The following is a 19,906-nucleotide window of genomic DNA, read 5'->3' as shown; positions in this document are numbered from 1 at the left end:
CACTGTTCAAAGGGTGTTTCTGGGAACTTTGGGATTAGGATAAATGAGATCAGAGTAGTCCTGAGGAACAATAAGTAGAACTATAGGCTAGCAAGATAAAAACAGACACCAAAAGGTCCGAGGACTCCTTACTGTGCTAAGTCTCAAGGGAGTCAAGATTTGTTTTGAATATAAACAAGGCTAGTCATCTTTTTTTTTTTTCTTTAAAAGATTTGTTTGTATTATTTTTAAGTGTATGCACTGGCTCTCCTTGGAACCAGACCCATAGGCAGCTCTCAGCCCCCTGATGTGGCTGCTGGGAACCAAATGCAGGTCTTCTGTAAGAGCCGCCTCTCTGGTCCCAAGGTTAGTGGTCTCTTTTGGAAGATTCTCAGAAAGTGGGAAAGGAGGGTTAAAATCAAAGGTCCATGCTCTTTGGCCTCAATCACGGGTGTTATTTTAAATTCCTATTTGAAACATCTCTATCAAGCCAGACGTGACGGCTCAAGCCTTTAGTCCTAGCGCTCAGGAGGCAGAGGCAGAGGCAGGCAGATTTCTTCCAGTTCTAGGCCAGCCTGGTCTACACAGAGTTTCAGGCCAGCTAGAGTGACACAGTGGGACCCTCTATCAGAGAAAGAGCAGTGGGTGGGCTGGGGACATGGAGACACAGTGCTTGCCAGCCCAGACAAAACCCTGGGTTCTACCCGCAACACTGAATGAACCAGGCATGACATATCTATAATCCCAGCACTTAAGAAAGAAATGCAGAGGAATCAGAAATGCAGAGGAATCAATCAGAAGTTCAAGGTCATTCTCCATCTTCAGCAACCTAGAGTTTGAAGCCAGGCTGGGTACGGGAGACCCTGTCTCATTAAACAAACAAAAAAAAAAGCAAAAAAATAAATGAAACTGTCAATTCAAGACACTGGTGTAATTGTAATAAGTACCTTGAACATCACGGGACTAACCAACCACTTCCTGATTGGAGTTAAGTCCCACACCACTAGAGGGAACCCATACCCAGCAGCATTATTGGGTCAAATCCTGTGGCTAGACAGGTCACGGGCCCTGGGGGAGAACTAACTATTTTAGTGTGGTAAATGAGCATAGTACTAAACCGATCTAATGACTTATTGCTACACCTGTAGATTTAAGCTCAACCCTCATTAGAGAGGCTCAAATCTGCCGTAGTTGGTGACTGACAGGCCCACAACTGACAAAGTGCAGAGAACAAGAGACGGGAGATGCTCAGCCCTAAACAGACATCTGTACTGCACCCATCCTCCCAAGGCTCGAGGGATCATCGCAGAAGAAGGGAGACTGTAAAAGCCGGGATCAGTGAATGGATATATACAAAGATCACTGCCCTCCAGACACAGGGAGGTGTGTCTCCAGAGGTGCACTCACAGCAACAGACTGTGCTACTATTGTACAGTCCCTGGGCAAGCTCAAGCCAGACCAAATCCAGCATGGAGAGGGAAGGTAGACATGAAAACCCCACTCCTACCAAGCAAGAAGAGTTAATGTCAATTTAGAGCTGCTAGGAGAGGGAGGAACTGTCTGTAGGTCAGCCATTATCCAGCAGAAGGCTACACACCCGTGAATATACAGGCAGCATAAACTGGACTTGATGTGGGCGGGGGTGGGGGAGGGTGGGGGGTGGGAGATGGGGGGGGAGGGGGTGGGGGGGAGGATAGGAAAGGTGGGAGGACATGGGAAGAGTTGGGGGAGGGTGAATACAGTCAAATTCATTTAACAAGATTCTCAAATGAATGATTTTTTAAAAACATTTATCTTGGAGGCAGGGGTGGTACATGCCTTTAATCCCAGGTAGATAGATTACTGAGTTCAAGGCTAGCCTGGAACTACAGAGTGAGTTCCAGGATAGTCAGGGCTACACAGCGAAATTCTGTCTCAAAAACAAACAAACAAAGACATCTATGTCACCCCACTAAGGATCAAGGAACAATGCAAAAAGAGGGAGCAGAGAGCATGTAAGAGCTGGAAAGTGAGGACATGCCATGGCCACTGCCCTCAAGAGCTCACAACTGTGGTGACCTCATCAACATTCCACCCCTGGGGAGGAACTCAGGCCCCACCCTCGTGAAGACTTACTGCATTAGGAGATCTGAGGGGTCAGTACTATAGCTACTGGTAAGTGCCCCATGCTCCGTACATCCACATTCAGGCAAGCAATCCTAATTAAACTGAGTGAAAAGACAGCCCGCTTAGCAATTAAGAGCACATGCTACTCTTGCAGAATACCTGAGTTCAGTTCCCAGCACCCATGCTAGGTGGCTCACAACCACTTGTGACCCCCAGTCCAGACTTCACAGCCACACATACTCTACTCAACACACACATACCCACAGGCACACACGTACACAGAGCTAAAAATAAAGTATTTTGTAAACTCAGTGGATCATAAAGAAGTGGATTTAAAGAAGGAAAGGTTCAGAAATACATTTTATATATTTGTAGAAATTGTCAAAAGGGTAATTTTGATTAAAAGAAAAAAAAAAAAGACTCAGAACTATTTCAGATTCAAGCAGCTTAGAGGCACGTGAACCAAATGCAACACATGATCCTAAAACTGTAAGATCCATGCACCTGGATCAACGAAGAACAGCCAAGGAGGCAACTAGCAATGTCGACAGAGTCAGGCCGCAGGAGGTTAGCAGTGAGTGAGTGCCAGCTCCCTGACTGCTGGGGTGTCAGTGACCAATGAGGGAGTCTCCCTGTGCCGCCAGTGTCTAGAGGAGGGTGCAGCTGCAGCTCACGCTCTTTGATGGCCCCTTGGTTTTGTCGCTCTGCAGTGGGTTCTTCTTCTGTTTTGGAGACAGGGTCTCATTACCCACAAGCTGGCTTCGACTTATAATCTTCCTGCCTCTTCTCTGGAGTGCTGGAGTGAGTTACAGGCACGTGCCATGATGTCTGCCTCACAGCTTATTCTTAACTAGCTCTGAAATGGTAACAACCGAGGAATCTGGGTAGAAGACATATGGGTATTCTGTGTATTATGAAAATGTTACATAAATTTAAAATTTCAACAAAAAAGTTGAAAAGTCAATCGTTGAAAGCAAAAGCCAGTCACAGTGACACATAATTGTAACCCAGCACTTGGGGAGGTGGAAACAGAGCAGAATTTGGGACCGCCCAGCTTTGGCTATATAGTGAGTCACTGGTGATGCTGTCTCAAAAAATAACAACACCGACGTAATGTTAGGACTGCAGCACACATGGAAGTAAAACCCACCTTGGAGACTGCTCAAAGAACAGAATGAGGTTTAAATGACTAACACCACTGACAGCTTCCACACTGCACGAGAAAAGTAACAGAAAAACCCTGATTTACAGCAGTCAGTCACAAATTACAGTTAAGTACTGTACCCCCTAAAGACAACACATACAAAGCCCAGCAGAACTAGAACAAAGTACTGAGGAGTACCCAGCCCCAAAGAAGACAGAAAACAAAGATCAACTAAGAAACTGAGGAAGGAAGATAAACAGATATTCAAAGCCAAAAGACTCCATCTCAAAAAAATGAGAGGGGGGGGGGATGGGAGAGGCAGAAATGGCAGAGAAAAAAAGAGGGGAAGGAGGAAAAGAAAAAATTCAGCTACAGTTTGGCATTATCTTATAAAGCTGAATATGGCTAGGCAAGGTGTAAATCCAGTACTCAGGAGGCTGAGGCAGAACTGTCGTTGAGTTCAAGGCCTGCCCAAGCCACACAGTGAGACCTTATCTCAAAAGTAATTAAGAACAGACTTGCCTTTGATACCAACACTTGGGAGGCCGAGGCAGGCAGATCTGTGAGTTCCAGGCCAACCTGGGCTACAGAGTGAGTTCCAGGACAGCCAGGGCTGTGTAGAGAAACCCTGCCTCAAAAAAAAAAAAAGAAAAAAATTAATTAGCTTCAGTTCCTATTTGAGGTGAGGATATAGCTCAGTTGGTGGAATATTCATTCACCTTGCAAGCAAGAGACCCTTGGTTCGATCCTCGAACATGGCAATAAACACGTGAGTCACGAAAGCAGGAAGAACAGAGACTGAAGGTCCCGGCTACACAGCAAGGCTGAGGCCACCCTGGGCTACATGACACCTTGTCTTAAAATAACACAACAAAGCCTTCAGGGGCATTAAGAAATATTCCCAGGGACAGCGGTGATCTATTTCTCAGTAGAGAATTTGGGGTCCAGTATAGTTTAGATGTTCAATCTCTCCCCAAATGGCCTGTGTGGTAAATGTTTGGTCCCCAGCACAGTACTATTAGAAATGGACATTTGGATGTGGGACCTGTCAAAAGGTCCTGAAGTCACGGCGAGGTGGATGCTGCCAGCCTCTTTTGCCCCCGGCTCTAGATCGGTCAAGTGCTCTGGCACCCAACCCTCCTCCATGTGCCACCTCACCACAGACCCAGCACTACAGGGCAATAAATCTCAGAGCAGCTTTTTAAAGTTGATTGTTCCAGTGTTTTGGTACAGTTTACGGAAAGCTAACAAGTTGCACAATGTATGCATTTGCCAAAACTTAATGTACAATGGAGTCTGTGTACATTTCATTGTTTATTAACTGTCTCTCAAAAAAAATTTTTTTCAACTGCAGGAAGGTGTATTGACCCAGCATACTGGAGGCAGAAAAATAAATTCCATTTCGGGGCAGCCTGTTCTACATAGCAAGTTCCAGGTCAATCAGAGCTACATAGTGAGACCCTACTTCAAAATGAATGAATGAATGAGCTGGGCAGTGGTGGTGCACAACTTTAATCCCAGCACTCAGGAGGCAGAGGCAGGTAGATTTCCAAGTTTGAGGACAGCCTGGTCTACAGAGAGAGTTCCAGGACAGCCAGGGCTATGCAGAGAAACCCTGTCTCAAAAAATACAAAAACAAATAAACAAAAAAGAATTAAAAAAACAGATGCTGACACATTCTAGAGTAGTGTCTGTAAAATCCTTTGAAATGCATCAGAAGAATCAGAACAGTCAATGACTGGGCAGGATAATTGGACATAAGATAAAAGAATGCAGCCAAGGTCAGTGGTGGAATCTGGATAGTGGGTATACACATGCACTCCAGAACCTGATGTTCTGAATGCAGCCAAGGTCAGTGGTGGAATCTGGATAGTGGGTATACACATGCACTCCAGAGCCTCATGTTCTGAATGCAACCAAGGTCAGTGGTGGAATCTGGATAGTGGGTATACACATGCACTCCAGAGCCTCATGTTCTGAATACAACCAAGGTCAGTGGTGGAATCTGGATAGTGGGTATACACATGCACTCCAGAGCCTCATGTTCTGAATGCAGCCAAGGTCAGTGGTGGAATCTGGATAGTGGGTATACACATGCACTCCAGAGCCTCATGTTCTGAATGCAGCCAAGGTCAGTGGTGGAATCTGGATAGTGGGTATACACATGCACTCCAGAGCCTGACGTTCTCTAATGCCAGCACTTGGAAGGTGGAGGATCAAAAGTTCAAGGTCATTCTCACTTAAATAGTTTGAGGTCAGCCTCAGCTACAGATGACCCTGTCGGTCCACCCCCCCACCCCACCTCCAAAAATCATCCAAGCCAGGTATAGTGGCACATGTCTTCAATGCGAGCACTTGGCAGGCAAAGGCCAGCCTGATATACAGTGAGTTCCAGGACAGTTGGGACTACCTAGTCAGACACTCTCTCAAAAAACAAAAGTCAAGGGCAGCAGTACATTCTGTAACCCTAGTACTTGGGTGGTAGAGGAAGGAGGCTCAGGGTTCAAGGCTAGCCTTAACTACATAGGAATTTCGAGACCAACCTGGGCTATGAGAGACTGTAACTCAACAGGGTATGGAGCTGTAGAGAATTGGTTCAACACCTAGTACCCACGTGGTGGCTCACAGCCATCTATAACTCCAGTCCCAGGGGACCTGATGCCCTCTTCTGGCCTTTGCAAGCAATAGGCACACGTGGTGCACAGACATCGGCACAGGTAAAAACCGTACACACAAATAAAATCAAAGCTCTAAAGTAAGGGAAGAGCAAGGGATAAGCAAACATGAGAACCTGAGTTGAAGTCCTCATAAAAATCCAGGTACGCCGGGCGGTGGTGGCACATGCCTTTAATCCCAGCACTCGGGAGGCAGAGGCAGGTGGATCTCTGTGCGTTCGAGGCCAGCCTGGTCTACAAAGTGAGTTCCAGGAAAGGCGCAAAACTACACAGAGAAACCCTGGCTCGAAAAAACCAAAAAAAAAAAAAAAAAAAAAAAAAAATCATTTTGGGCTGGAGAGATGGCTCAGAGGTTAAGAACACTGGCTCTTCTTCCAGAGGTCCTGAGTTCAATTCCCAGCAACCACATGGTGGCTCACAACCATCTGTAATTACACCTGGCTCCCTCTTCTGGCGGGCAGGGACACATGCAAACAGAACACTGTATACATAATAAATAAATAAATCTTTAAAAAAGAAAAATCCAGGTACAGCCGGGGACAGTGGCACACGCCTTTAAGCCCAGCACTCGGGAAGCAGAGGCAGGTGGATCTCTGTGAGTTCGAGGCCAGCCTGGGCTACAGAGTGAGTTCCAGGAAAGGCTCCAAAGCTACACAGAGAAACCCTGTCTCAAAAAAAACCAAACATGGCGGGGGGGGGGGGGGGGGGGGGGGGGTGTGTGTGTGTGGCATGTATGCATTTATCAGATCAAAACCAACCCCAACCCGGCCAGCTCCCTCCCGGGAACCGGCGACTTTGGTGACTCTAGATAACCCCGGGCCAATCGCACGCCCTCCGTGGCAACAACGACCCATTTGAACGTCTGCCCTATCAACTTTCGATGGTAGTCGCCGTGCCTACCGTGGTGACCACGGGTGACGGGGAATCAGGGTTCGATTCTGGAGAAGGAGCCAAAACAACAACAACAACAACAACAACAATACAGGTACAATAAATCCCAGAACGTCTGAAGATAAAAAGAAAACAATAATAAAATTCATGACAAAATACCGGAGGACTGGAGAGACAGCTCAGCAGTTAGAGCATTGGCTGCTCTTGCACATTGGCTGTTCTCGCACAGTCTGTGGGTTCAACCCTAACACCCACACAGCACCTCACAACTGTCTATCAGGAGACCTGTTGCCCTCTTCTGGCTTCCACAGGCACTGCATGCACATGGTGCACAGACATTCAAGCAAAACATTCACAAACACAAAATAAAAATAAATGTTAAAAAATAAAATGCTGCCATGGTGGCTGGGTTGAAAAAAGGGAAGCAAACGAGCCACAGTCACCTTGGGGTTTCGGGATCAAGACAGACAATATTGTGAGAGGGGTCTCAAAAAAGTAGCCGGCCGGGGGCTGACGCCAGATGCCACCAGCCAGGAGCTAGTGAGTTACTGAACAGCACACACACACAACAGCCAGACGTTACCAGACCCAGGATATATTCTTACATGTGAGCCTGCCAATCGGGGTCATCTCCTTTTCTCTTTAAATTTTATTTATTGTTATGTCTGGGTGATTTGCTTGTATGTGTATCTGTGTACCATGTTCATGCCTGGTGCCCAAGAAGGCTAGGAAGAGAACATCAGATCCCCTGGAACTGGAGTTACAGATGGCTTCTGCTATGTAGATTCTAAGGAATTGAACCTGGGTCCTCTGGAAGAGCCGCCAGTGTTCTTTCTCTACCAATGGGCCATCTCCAGGCCCTCCCCACTTTTGAGACAGGGTCTCACGAGGTAAAGCAGGCTGGCCTGGAACTCACTATGTAGACCAGGCTGGTCTCCAACCCCCAGAGATCCACCTGTCTCTGCCTTCCAGTGTGGGGACCACGTGTGCTGCACCATGCCCAGCCCCTAGGTTCGCTCCATGTAAACCAAGAAAGGAGAAGGGATACTGTAAGTCACAGAAGACGCAGGGCTCACGGCACAATACACACAAAGTAGGTTAAAGATTTTTGGAAAAACTTTTATGCAATTTTAAACTACAGGATGAATACAAACATTTTACTTTTTCTTTTTTACCCTCAAAGTTACAAGTAATCCCGCACATGAAATGTGCTTTGCACCCAAATGGCACCACACCTGAAGTCCTGTAAGGTAAGAACAGTAACCCCCGGGTTTAGGCTGACCAGTTTGCTCACTTTCAGATCCTACCTCCCCGGGTTACATGATACACCACTTTAAGCCCCAAACAAAAGCCAAATTCCAACTTCCTACTGTGCTCATTGAAGAGGATTAAACTTTCATTGTACACATGTAATGCCTGCAGTCAAATGCCTAATTCTTTACACAATCCAGAGAAAAAACTGTTACCAATCAGGTACACTGGGGAGGAAAAACAGTGTCACGTTTTTTGGCACCAGCACAGACCTAAGGGAAGAAATTTTCCGATTTGTATTGGAAGGACGGAAAAGAAAAAGGCTGGGCTGGGGATGCGGCTCAGTGATAGAGCCCATGCCTCACATTCACGAGGCACTGGGTGTTTCAACCCTCAGCACCAGAAATCCAAAAACCACACCTCTACTGTCTCACTGGACAGTCCAAACCCAAACCCTTTCACCTCTGCACGGTGAGCTACGGAGAACTGCTGCTACAGCCAAGAAGCAGGCACCGTCCTGAGTTCAAGGCCAGCCTGGTCTACACAGCCAGCACCACACCAGCCAGGGCTACACAGGGAGAGCCTGTCAACAACAAAAGCAAAGCCTGCTGCTTCTCTCAGACTAGTGACAAGTGTAGCAGTGACAGCAAACTGAAGGGATCCAGCCTCCCAACGACAGTGGGATTTATGCAGGTCATAGCTACATTCCTGCTACAGACCCCTAAAGATAAAACCTGGTCCCCCACAGGGTCTATACCCAAAATACTCATGCGTTTCTTGGCCATAAAGAATGGACTGCAGCCATCTCTGATGGTTCATGCCTGCAATGAGGTTGAAGATGGATCGTCACTACAAGTTCAAGGCCAGCCTAGGCTACACACACAGTGAATTCTGGGGCAGCCAGGGCCAGAGTAAAATGCTGTCTCAAGTCCCTCTAATAGGGTGAGATGCAGCCATAGGGTCTTTACAAAATACAATGGAGCTTGTCCAGAGCGACCATATAGATCGGCTCCTCAGAAACCTCCAGGAACACAGTCCTCCCAGCTACAAACTGCCCTCTGGAGTCAGCCTTGAGATACCCCGCTAAGGGGGTGAGGATGCCTCAGTGGGCCAAAGGCCTGCTGTACAAAGCACAGATCCCATGAGTTCAGTCCCTGGCATTCATGAAAAGGTCAGGCATGGTTACATCTGTAACCTAAGAGCTGGAGACTGAGGTCAGGTAGATCACTGACCAGCCAACCTTAACTGAAACAGAGAGCTCCAGGTTCACTGAGACCTTGTCAATGTGCGAGCAATAGAGGATGACAATGTTTAATCTGCCTCCATGTGTACAAGTAAGTACACCTGCATAAATAAACAGGCACACAAACTCACACAGAGAGAGACAAAGGGAGAACATTTTTTCAAAAAACTCTTCCTAGGCTAGGTGGTGGTGTCACATAACTTTAATCCCAGCACTCAGGAGGCAGAAGCAGGCAGATTTCTGAGTTCAAGGCCAGCCTGGTCTACAGAACAAGTTTCAGGTTCGCCAGAGCTACACATAGAAACCTTATGTCTCAAAAAAAAAAAAAAAAAAAAAAAAAAATCATCCTAGGGTCACCAAGACGTATTATAAACTCATGGTAAAAACCCCAGATGTTCACTCACTGGTAGAGTACTTGCCTAGTATACTTAAGGTCCTAGGTTCAATACCCAGTACTGCCAAAATTAAAGTTAATTTAAAAAAAAAAAATGGCTTGTTTGATCCACTGAAGCTTATCCTCTCCCAGCTCCAGGAGCTGGAGACTCAAGATCAAAGCGTAGGCAGGGGTGCTTTTACTGGCCTTCTCCTGTGCTTGCAGATGGATGGCATCTTCTTCCTGGATCCCAGACTGTGTCTAAATCTTCTCATAATAACACCAATCAAATCAGATCACCCCATTTACACCTAGGCATCTCTTGCCAGGAATGGTGGCTGCCTGTCATTTCAGTATGCAGAGCTAAGACAGGAAAGTCTCCATAGCTTCAATCAAGTCCCGGGCAGCCTAAGCTAGAGATCCTGTCTCAAAAACAATTAACAAGAAACATTTAGACACCTCTTTAAAGACCTCTCCCTCCCTATACAGTCACCTTGGGAGATTGTGTGGGTTGAACTGGGGGGTGCAGGGTGGAATTCAACCCACACTAGTATAAGCAGGAATGAGAACAAAGTAACAAAAAAGGCTGCCTACTCATCAATCCTGTTTGAAGACAGGCATGGGGGTTGCCTCCCTACCCCCCTGATCATTTGTATCAAAACTTCTTCCACCTGACCTTGGCTCCGCTTCCTACCCAGAGGCTGCTCTGTCCGGTGTCTGTGCTGGCCACTGGTGGTGCGGACCAGCGTTCACCGAGTGGATAAGTAGACTGGTACAGACCGGACATCAATCTCCTGTGGCCCAAGTGAACAGTTTACAGGTGTCTCTATCCCTTCTCTGCTTCAGACTTCAGCAGTAGCCCCAGGTCCCCACCTAGACCTTGCTGGTGCTATCCATCATCCTGTCGTTCCTAATGCAGCGCAGCATCTCTCCTAGTCTGATTTGACATCTAGGGGGCCAGCTTCCCAAAGCTGGAGGTCTTTAACCCTCTTCTCACTATAGGTAGCATGGCATGGCACTGCAGTAAATAAAGACCACTTCAGTCCTGGACAGTAACGAGGCATGGTGTCATGTACAGCTATTATCCCAGAACTTGAGAGGTGGAGGCAAGTCAGCAGTTCGAGGCCATCCTCAGATACACAGCAAATCCAGGCTGGACTAAATAACAGAAGACCCTGTTTTAAGAAAAGGGCAGACACAGTGGTGCACACCTTGAAAGAGACGGTTTTTAGCCATCTGACAACCTGAGTTTGAACACCATGACCCACGTGGTAGTATATACCTGTCTTTTAAATTTTTTTTGGACTGGGCGTGCCTTCAATCCCAGCAGAAACAGGTGGATCTCTGAGTCTGAGGTCAGCCCGGTCTACAGAGTGAGTTCCAAGACAGCCAGGGCTATGCAGAAGAGACTCTGTCTCAAAAACAAACAAATAAAACAAAAAAAATAAGAAAAGATTTCATTTTGACGAGGCATGGTGGCACATGCCTTCAATCTTAGCACTTGGGAGGCAGAGGAAGATGGATCTCTGTGAATTCAATGCTAGCCTGGGCTACATAGCAAGATCTTGGCCAGTCATGGGCATATGGCCAGACCCTGAAGGAAAAAAAAAAAATGTATCTGTATGTCGTGTGTGCTTATGTGAGTGTAAGCCACCTCTGGGTGGGCGCCCATGGAGGCCAGCTGAAGGCATCAAATGGCCTGGAACTGGAATTACAGGCACTTTCAAGGCACCAAAGAGGAGAATGGGAATCAAGCTCCCCTCCTACAGGTTGTTCTTTGACCTCCATATGCCAATTAGTGGACACACACACACACACAACCAAGTAAGGGGCTAGAGAGTTGGCTCAGCCTTAGGAGCATTCGTTCCTCCTGCAGAGAACCCAGGGTTCCACTCCCAGCACCTATATGGCAGCTCACAGTTGTCTGTAACTCAAGATCCAATGCCCTCTTCTGACCCCCTTGGGCACATGCACAGATGTGGTGTACATACATTGGGCAAAATACACACAACATAATAAATCTAAAAAAATAAAAACAGCCAGGTGGTGGTGGCACACTCCTTTAATCCCAGCACTTGGGAGGCAGAGGCAGGCGGATCTCTGTGAGTTCGAGGCCAGCCTGGTCTGCAGAGCAAGATCCAGGACAGCCAGGACTGTTTCACAGAGAAACCCTGCCTTGAAAAATCAAAGTAAAAAAAAATAAAAATAAAAACAGTAATAGGGGGCTGTCACAAATTTGAAGCCACTAAGTTTCAGGATAGCCAAGTCTACACAGCAAGACCCTGCTTCAAGAAGAGGATCCAAGAGGAACTAGAAATGTGGCTCAGTTGGTAGAGTTCTTGCCTAGCATGCACAAAACTGTGGGATTGATCCCCAACACTGCATAAACAGGGCAAGGAAGTTCCAAACCCATCTGGAACATGAGACCCTGTCTCCAAAAACAAACCAAAAGAGAGAAAGAAAGAAAAAGAAATTACAGGGTCAGGGATCTAGTTTAGTTAGCAGAGGACCTGCTTAGCATGCACAAGGCCCTGAGTCTCCATAAATCCAGACTAGGTGGTGCACACCTATGGTCCCAATACTGAGGAGGTAGAAGCAGGAGGATCAGAAGCTGAATGACTCAAAGTCATTCTGAGCTTCAACATGAGTTCCAGACCAGCCTGGGCTAATAAGAACCTGTTTTTAAAAAGGTAGGAAAACAGAATGCGTCTTAATTGATAGTGATTGACTATTTGTCCCATACAAAGCCCTGTACTGAGTTCCCAAGTGAACAATTACAATCCCAGCCCTCAGAAGTGGAGACAGGAATATCAGAGTTCAAGGTCATCAGGCAATGGTGGTATTCACCTTTAATCCTAGCACTTGCGAGGCAGAGGCAGGCAGATGTGAGTTCAAGGCTAGCCAGTCTACAGAGTGAGTTCCAGGATAGCCAGGGCTAATAGAGAAACCCTAAAAAAACGTGGTGTTGGGGGTTTGCATTGTATCATAACAGAACAGGGCTATAATATACACATCTGAGACTATTCTGTAAGTAAGAGCCTTCTTCAGGGCTGGGGAGAGAGATGGCTCAGGAGTCAAAAGCGCTTACTGTTCTTGTACAGGACTCCAGTTTAACTCCTAGCACCCTGCCTGCTGGCTCACAACTGCTTCTAAGTCCAGCTCCAGAGGGTACCCGCACACATGTGCCCACACCCAGATAAGTACACATATATAAAATTAAAAGGAGCTGGAGAGACTGATCTGGGTTCAACTCCCAGCAACCACATAGCAGCTCCAGTTTCATGAGGTCTGACACCCTCACACACAAATGCAGGCCAATGTACACAAAATTCATTAAAAATCTTTTTTAGTGCCGGGCGGTGGTGGCTCACGCCTTTAATCCCAGCACTCGGGAGGCAGAGCCAGGCGGATCTCTGTGAGTTCGAGGCCAGCCTGGGCTACCAAGTGAGTTCCAGGAAAGGCGCAAAGCTACACAGAGAAACCCTGTCTCGAAAAACCAAAAAAAAAAAAAAAAAAAAAAAAAAAATCTTTTTTAATTAAAAGTAAAACTTGAATATAACAAGAGTCTCATTTACCAAACCCAAAACAGGTACTTTCAGAAAAGCACCAGCCACTCTGCAGACATCCCTTCACGGGACCCACAACTCTAGCAGCCAGTTTCTCTGATGCACTCACCCCTCTGTCTGCAGACATCCCTTCACAGGACCCACAACTCTAAGGAGTCAGTTTCTCTGATACACTCACCCCCCTGTCTGCAGACATCCCTTCACAGGACCCACAACTCTAGCAGCCAGATTCTCTGATGCACTCACCCCTCTGGATTGGTGGTATTGATCCAGCTCTACACCAGCTAGCTCTGAAAGCTCTCTGGCTTTTCTGGCATCTCCATTACAATTGGTTCACAGGGCACAACAGGGATTCAGCAGATTGCATGATAAACTATATCCTGCTAGAAATGTATAGTCACCATACTTCTGTGTGCTCTGGTAGCTTGAAAAACCGCAGGACAGCACCTGGGGCCACTTCCATGAAATCTACTTGGTCCTCTGGATCACTAGCAGTTCACTGATTTCTGTCTGAAGAATAGGCCAGAGTAAAATAGATCTCAATCACTACTTGACAAGACATAGGAACAAGTTAAGTATTTGAGACCTGGGAAAGGCCTGACAGTCCAGTTTTTGTTGTTTTGAGACAGGTTCTTATATACCCTAGGTTGACCACCATCCATTGTAAGCTGCCAAGGATGTCCAAGGAGCCTCCTTCCTACCTCCCCCTTCCAAGTGCCAGGATTACAAAACATCATCATGCCTCTTTTATAAAGCATTGGGGATTGAAACCAGGGCTGCAGGCCTAGCAGACAAGCACTCTACCAATCAAGCTACACCTTCAGTCCCCATTCACATTTTCATAGGCTCAAATTTACATCTTTCTGAAGGAGCTAACAGCACTGACATGTCCAAACTAATAAAATTTATTAAGACTGAATTTGTAGCCAAGTGGTGGTGGTGCACACCTTTTGTCCTAGCACTCGGCAGAGGCAAGTGAATCTCTTGAGTTCAAGGCCAGCCTGGTTTACAAAGCCAGTTCCAGGTCAGCCAGGGCTACACAAAGAAACCGTCTGGGGGAGGGGAGATTGGCTGAATCTATTAAATGTTTAAAACAAGTATCTCTGGTTAACTGACCATTATGAGAAACACTTACACTCCTAAGTTGGAGGAGACATCACATATTAAAGAGCGCATGAGGAGCCCAGGTGTAGTGGCGCTCGCCTTTAACCCAGTCCTCAAGAGGCAGAAGCTCTGTGAGTTTGAGGCCAAGCTGGTCTAGATAGCACGTTTCAAGACAGCCAGGGCTACAAAGCATAAGAAACCCTGTCTCAAAAAAACAAAAACAAAGCACATGAGGAAGCTTCTGCCAGCTCCAAACCAGAAGATACCTGGTAAAATGTGTTAAGTCATGGCCTACAAAGGAATCCATGTCCCAAAGGTTGTCTCTCTTGCTTACAGGGGACAGACGCAAGTGGCAGAACACATACAATTGCTAGTGTAGGTCCTGACACAGCACATTACCTCCTCTAAAAGACAATGAAACTAATCACAACCTTTGTCTATACCCATTTTTTTTTTCCATTACCCACAACTGCAACATTTTCTTACTACTAATCCAAAAGCTCAGGGGAAGTCTTAATGCATCTCTCTGCTCCTCAGCTTTCCGCCCCAACTGGTATGATACACAAAACAAAAATCAGCCAGCAATTTGTCCAGACAAGAATGTGGGCCAGGTGTCCTATAGGGCACTCCAGCTTGTGGTGCAAATACAGCAGGTGACTAGTCCCCAGGGTTCTAGGCTACTGGCAATGCAAAGACCAGCTGGCACAAATTTTAGCACAATTCAGCGTCATTCACACTTCAGCCAGGTCCTTCTTAAACAGCACCCCTCTTTTCTAGCTAAATCCTTCTACACTACTCAGCTCCCCCTTTTCTGTAGAACACTTGTAGGCTGAATCACTTTGCTGGGCTGTTTCCCAGCTTTAAACCGTCTTCGGAGGCAACAGACTGATAGGGCATCTAAACAGCAAGTGCATGTCTCTGTCTTGAAACAATAAGAAAGTGGGGGCAGCGCTGCTGGTCTGGACTCCCTGAAGGCCACCTGGCTTTACTCCATTCCAAGTAAGACTTTCTAATAAATGGGACACCTCCTAAAACAAGGTGATGAGTAGCCTGGCCAATTAACCGAGTACAGGAGCCCGGATGGTAACAGAGCTAGGACATCAAAGTCTGTTTTAAACTTTTCCATAAAGTACACACATTTCTCAAAATGAAAATGACAGGACAGGCAAAACATTAAGATTGCAAAGCATTTATTTGAAAGGGATACATTTTATCAAACCCCACTTTCCGCTTTAATGGCAGTTCATCCCCGACATGGTCTTCCCAGGCTCCTTAAAATGTTCTTTATCAACTACTCCAGTCTGTAATTAAAGCCACATTTTTTAAACTACATAAACGAAGGAGCCTCTTGAACCATGTCCTAAATCTTACTGCCAAACATAACGTCACTGAAATCACTCAATGGTATTAAGTACGAGCGACAAGTCGACGAGCGAACCGGCCGAGAAGCTAAGGCCATCTCTGCTTCTACTGGACATCCCAAAACAAAGCCAAGTGGGCAGTGAAAGCGTCGCCGGTCATCGCACAGTCCTGGCCACCTCCTGGCCCCTCGCTGGGCCCACTTCCTCTGCGGTCCCAGCCCGGCGCGCGGGGAAGGCGGGCCCCCTGGCAGGGCGTCTGAGCCGGCCCGGGGCGAGCAGCAAAGGGGACCCCCCTCCCCCGGAAAGGCGCGGCACTTCCTCCGCGAGCCGCAGGCCCACCTGACCACTGTCCCAGCCCGCTGCTCCGCCGCCCGCCCTCCCGCCCGCCCTCCCGGAGGGACCCCCACCCCACGCCCCGGCCCCGCGGCAGGACGCGCCGGTGAGCGCTCACCTTCTTGCCCTTCTTGCCCTCCTCCTCCATGTCGCCGCATGCGGCCCCCGTGGCCCGCCCCGGGAGCCCCACCGCCAGCGGCCGCTACATGCTCGCTCTGGGCCCGCCACCCCCGCGCTCACCGCGCCGCCTGCCCGCCCGCAGTCTCCGCCCCGGCCGCGCCCCACCCGCACTTCCGGACCTAGGGAGCCGGCCCACCGCAGAGACCCCGCCCCCTCGCGCCCCGCCCACAGCCTCGGCGCGCCCGCACTTCCGGCCCGAGGGAGGCTCGGGGCCCCGTGGCGGGCGCCGTCTTGCCCGGCCTGGAGGACTCTCCGGAGTGCTCCCCGAAGAGACCCGGGGCTCACCCCTGACCCTCCACACCGCGTCAGAGCCGAGGGAGTACGCCGGCCCTCCCCCCGACCCGCCCCGTCCGCTCTGAAAGGGCGCCCTCCTCCCCTACACTCCCGCTCGCCCGAACCCTGCGGGGCCGTGAGGGCGCCCGCGGAAGCGGCTCCGACTTTTCAATTCTGCCGCCATCTTTAGGGAGGCCGACTTCCCAGCCTGCCTCGCGCCCCGGGAGGCGGGTCCTCAAGGCCCGGGGAGGGGGCAGGGCCACGCTTCAACCCTGCTGCTGGGCGCGCTGCCACTTGGCTTCTCTGGCTTGTTACTCTGAGCCACAAGGAAACCTTTTTCTAGTAACTTTCTGTTCTGGCTGGGTGTGGCGGCACACGCCTGGGTAGTCCTCGCACTTGACTGGTAGAGACCAGGGAGATCAGGAGGACAAGGTCAGCCGTGGCTACCAGAGACTTAGGGAAAAAAAAAAAAGAATCCAAAAATGTACAATGGCTGCCAACAGTAGCCTCCTTGGTAGTGTACGCAACCTGTTGTCTGTATGGATTGCCCTAAGGGACCTTGAGGATAGTGTTCTGGTGGATATTCATGTTTCCGAGCTCATGTTTCCAATCTAGGCTCCAGCGACGCACATATTCAGGGTGCATTTGGGAAGCTGCCAAGTATAGTGTGGCCAGAGTTCACCTCGGCCAGGTCATTGTGTCCATTTGCAATAAGGAGCATGTGGTTGAGGCTTTATGCAGCCAACTTCCTTGGCTGCCAGAAGACCCGCATCTCTAAGAAGGGAGGATTCACTTAAGTTTAATGATAATAAATGTAAAGACTAGTAGCTGAGAGACCGCTCATGGGGTGTGGCTGTGCGTTCCCTGGAAAGTTATAGACCCTATAGTCCCGCCAACCCACTGTGTTCACTAATCTCACACCCAAGCCAAGAAAGATTGTTTTCAAAAAAGCTTTATTCTCTCCTATCTTAGGCACCTCAGGAAAATAAGTTACAACAGCAAGGACATTCAAAATAAAGTTGTAGAGTCTTAACAATCCACATATAATAGTTGATCACATTCAGAGAACAGTTTCAGAGAATCAGGTGGTTTTCAAAAGCAAGCTGTTTCACCAACCCCGAGTAAGGACTTTTCCCATGGTAAACCAATGCTAAATGAAGCCAATATTTATTTTAAAATATTAAGTATCCTGCTAATTGTAATATGGTTCTCTCGGGGCCACATGCACTTCTCCTTTGCAATAGGGACCTCCAGTCCTCAGTTCCACTGTGAGTTGGGGGAGGCTCATGAATTCCTTGCCACTCCATACTAGAATGCTGACTGGTTTGTTCTTGTGCAGGTCTTATGCAGGCATCCACAGCTACTGCTATGTGTTCAGGAGCGCAGGAGTCCTGTCATATCCAGAAAACACATTATTTTTGCCCCAGCCCTTCCCCAAACCTCTGGCTTTTTTTTTTTTTTTTTTTTTGAGAATGAGTCTCCTATGTGATTCTGGCTGTTTTAGCACTTACTGTGTAGAGCAGGGTAGCCTAGAAATCACAGAGATCTGATTGTCTCTGCCTCCCAAGTGCTGGGGTTAAAGGCACACACCACCACCGCTACAAGCACCCTGCACCTCTCTCTGGCTTTTATAATCTTTCTACTCCCTCTTCAGTGATGGTCCCTGAGCCTCAAGGAGGGTGTGCTGTAGGCGCCCCGTTTGAGGCTGAGCACTCCACAGTTACGTATTCTATGTAGTGTTCTCATCTTAACCACAGAGCCATCTCTCTAGCCCTTACGGCCTGGATTTTACATCATCTTTTCATAAGCTATAGTTGCTAGAGGGGAGTCTGAATGAATGCAGTTTTTCTCTTCCCAGTTCTGACCAAAGCTATAAAAAGAACTGAGGCAAGCAAGCTTGGGAAATAGTTTCACAGCCTGCGACTCGATCTGGTGCTACACAACCCCTCTTCTAATAATGCAACTTCGATCCTTTACTGCACACACTATGTTCAAACACCCTCTCTGGATAATTGCGTCTGGCAATCTTGAACCCAAATCTGCATCAGACACACATACTCCTCTCTATGAAAAATAGTATACATTTATCTGCCCCTACCAACAAATTTAGACAGTTCTACTAAACTATGTTGTTGTTGGAGGTTTTTGCTCTTTTGGCGGGCCCTCCACCCAGCTCCCAAATAAGTCACACATGGAGGTTTATTCCTTTTTTTTTTTTTTTTTTTTTTTTGGTTTTTCAAGACAGGGTTTCTCTGTGTAACTTTGCGCCTTTCCTGGATCTCACTCTGTAGACCAGGCTGGCCTCGAACTCACAGAGATCCACCTGCCTCTGCCTCCAAAGTGCTGGGATTAAAGGTGTGTGCCACCACCGCCCAGCATGGAGGTTTATTCTTAATTATGAATGCCTGGCTTAGTTTCTTGCCAGCTTTCTTTAGCTTAAATTATCCCATCTACCTTTTGCCTCTGGGCTTTTCCCATTCTCTTACTTCTGTAAATCTTACTCTTACTCTGTGGCTCGCTGTGTAGCTGGGTGACTGGCCCCTGGAGTCCTCTTCCTTCTCTGGCTGCTGGATTTTTTCCCCTCCCAGATTTCTCCCTCTATCTAGTCTCTCTGCCTGCCAGCCCCGCCTATCCTTTCTCCTGCCTTGCTATTGGCCATTCAGCTCTTTATTAGACCATCAGGTGTTTAGACAGGCACAGTAACACAGCTTCACAGAGTTAAACAAATGCAGCATAAGCAAAAGTAACGCACCTTAAAATAATATTCTTCAACATTATGTCTCTAATGCATCCTGGTACAGGATAGGGGCATTATCCAGCCTGAGCTGTTTTGGGATGCATCCACAGTACAGCAAATCTGTGGCCTCAGATGAACCTTCAGAGAGAATTCCCTACTTACTAACCCATGCTAGTGCATAATTGGCTGTGCACATGATTAAATCAGATGCATTACAGAAAGGAACATGTGCAATTGAAAACATTATTACATGGCCTAATCTATCAGTCAAAATACAGAACTGGCTCGGGGGCAGTGGCACACGCCTTTAATCCCAGCACTCGGGAGGCAGAGGCAGGTGGATCTCTGAGTTCGAGGCCAGCCTGGGCTACAGAGCAAGATCCAGGACAGGACACCAAAACTACACAGAGAAACCTTGTCTCAAAAAATAAATAAATAAATAATAAAAATGTATCTTTCCACATATATCACTCTTGGTTTGTTTGAGTCGGGTCTCCTATGATCCAACATGGTCTCTATCACAAACGGCCTTGAATTTCTAATCTTCCTGCCTCTATCTGCAGAGCACTGGGATTACTGACATGTGCCACCATACACAGGGTTTATCCTTGCTAGAGAACAAACCTGGGGCTTCATGTATACTTGGCAAGCATGCTACCAACTGAGCTGCATTCCTCCATATTTACCATG

At 47.7% G+C, this 19,906-nt stretch overlaps 1 protein-coding gene and 1 pseudogene across 2 annotated transcripts in view; one reads left to right on the top strand and one right to left on the bottom strand.

The window, feature by feature from the left end:
* The window catches only part of Ccm2 (CCM2 scaffold protein), a 62,460-nt gene extending 46,172 nt beyond the window's left edge, over positions 1-16,288 (bottom strand). For both annotated transcript variants that reach the window (XM_042285635.2, XM_042285637.2), the window contains exon 1: positions 16,145-16,288. In XM_042285635.2, the coding sequence (XP_042141569.1) occupies positions 16,145-16,174 (30 nt within the window). In that variant the 5' untranslated portion in view covers positions 16,175-16,288. The remainder of the gene's footprint in view (positions 1-16,144) is intronic.
* A 673-nt stretch (positions 16,289-16,961) lies between these two features.
* On the top strand, positions 16,962-17,050 carry LOC121821029 (small nucleolar RNA SNORA70; annotated as a pseudogene).
* Positions 17,051-19,906: the final 2,856 nt, after the last annotated feature.

This window comes from Peromyscus maniculatus, chromosome 10 (genome assembly GCF_049852395.1).
Source record: "Peromyscus maniculatus bairdii isolate BWxNUB_F1_BW_parent chromosome 10, HU_Pman_BW_mat_3.1, whole genome shotgun sequence".
Lineage (NCBI taxonomy): Eukaryota > Metazoa > Chordata > Mammalia > Rodentia > Cricetidae > Peromyscus > Peromyscus maniculatus.
This window is presented reverse-complemented; position numbering and strand designations above follow the sequence as displayed.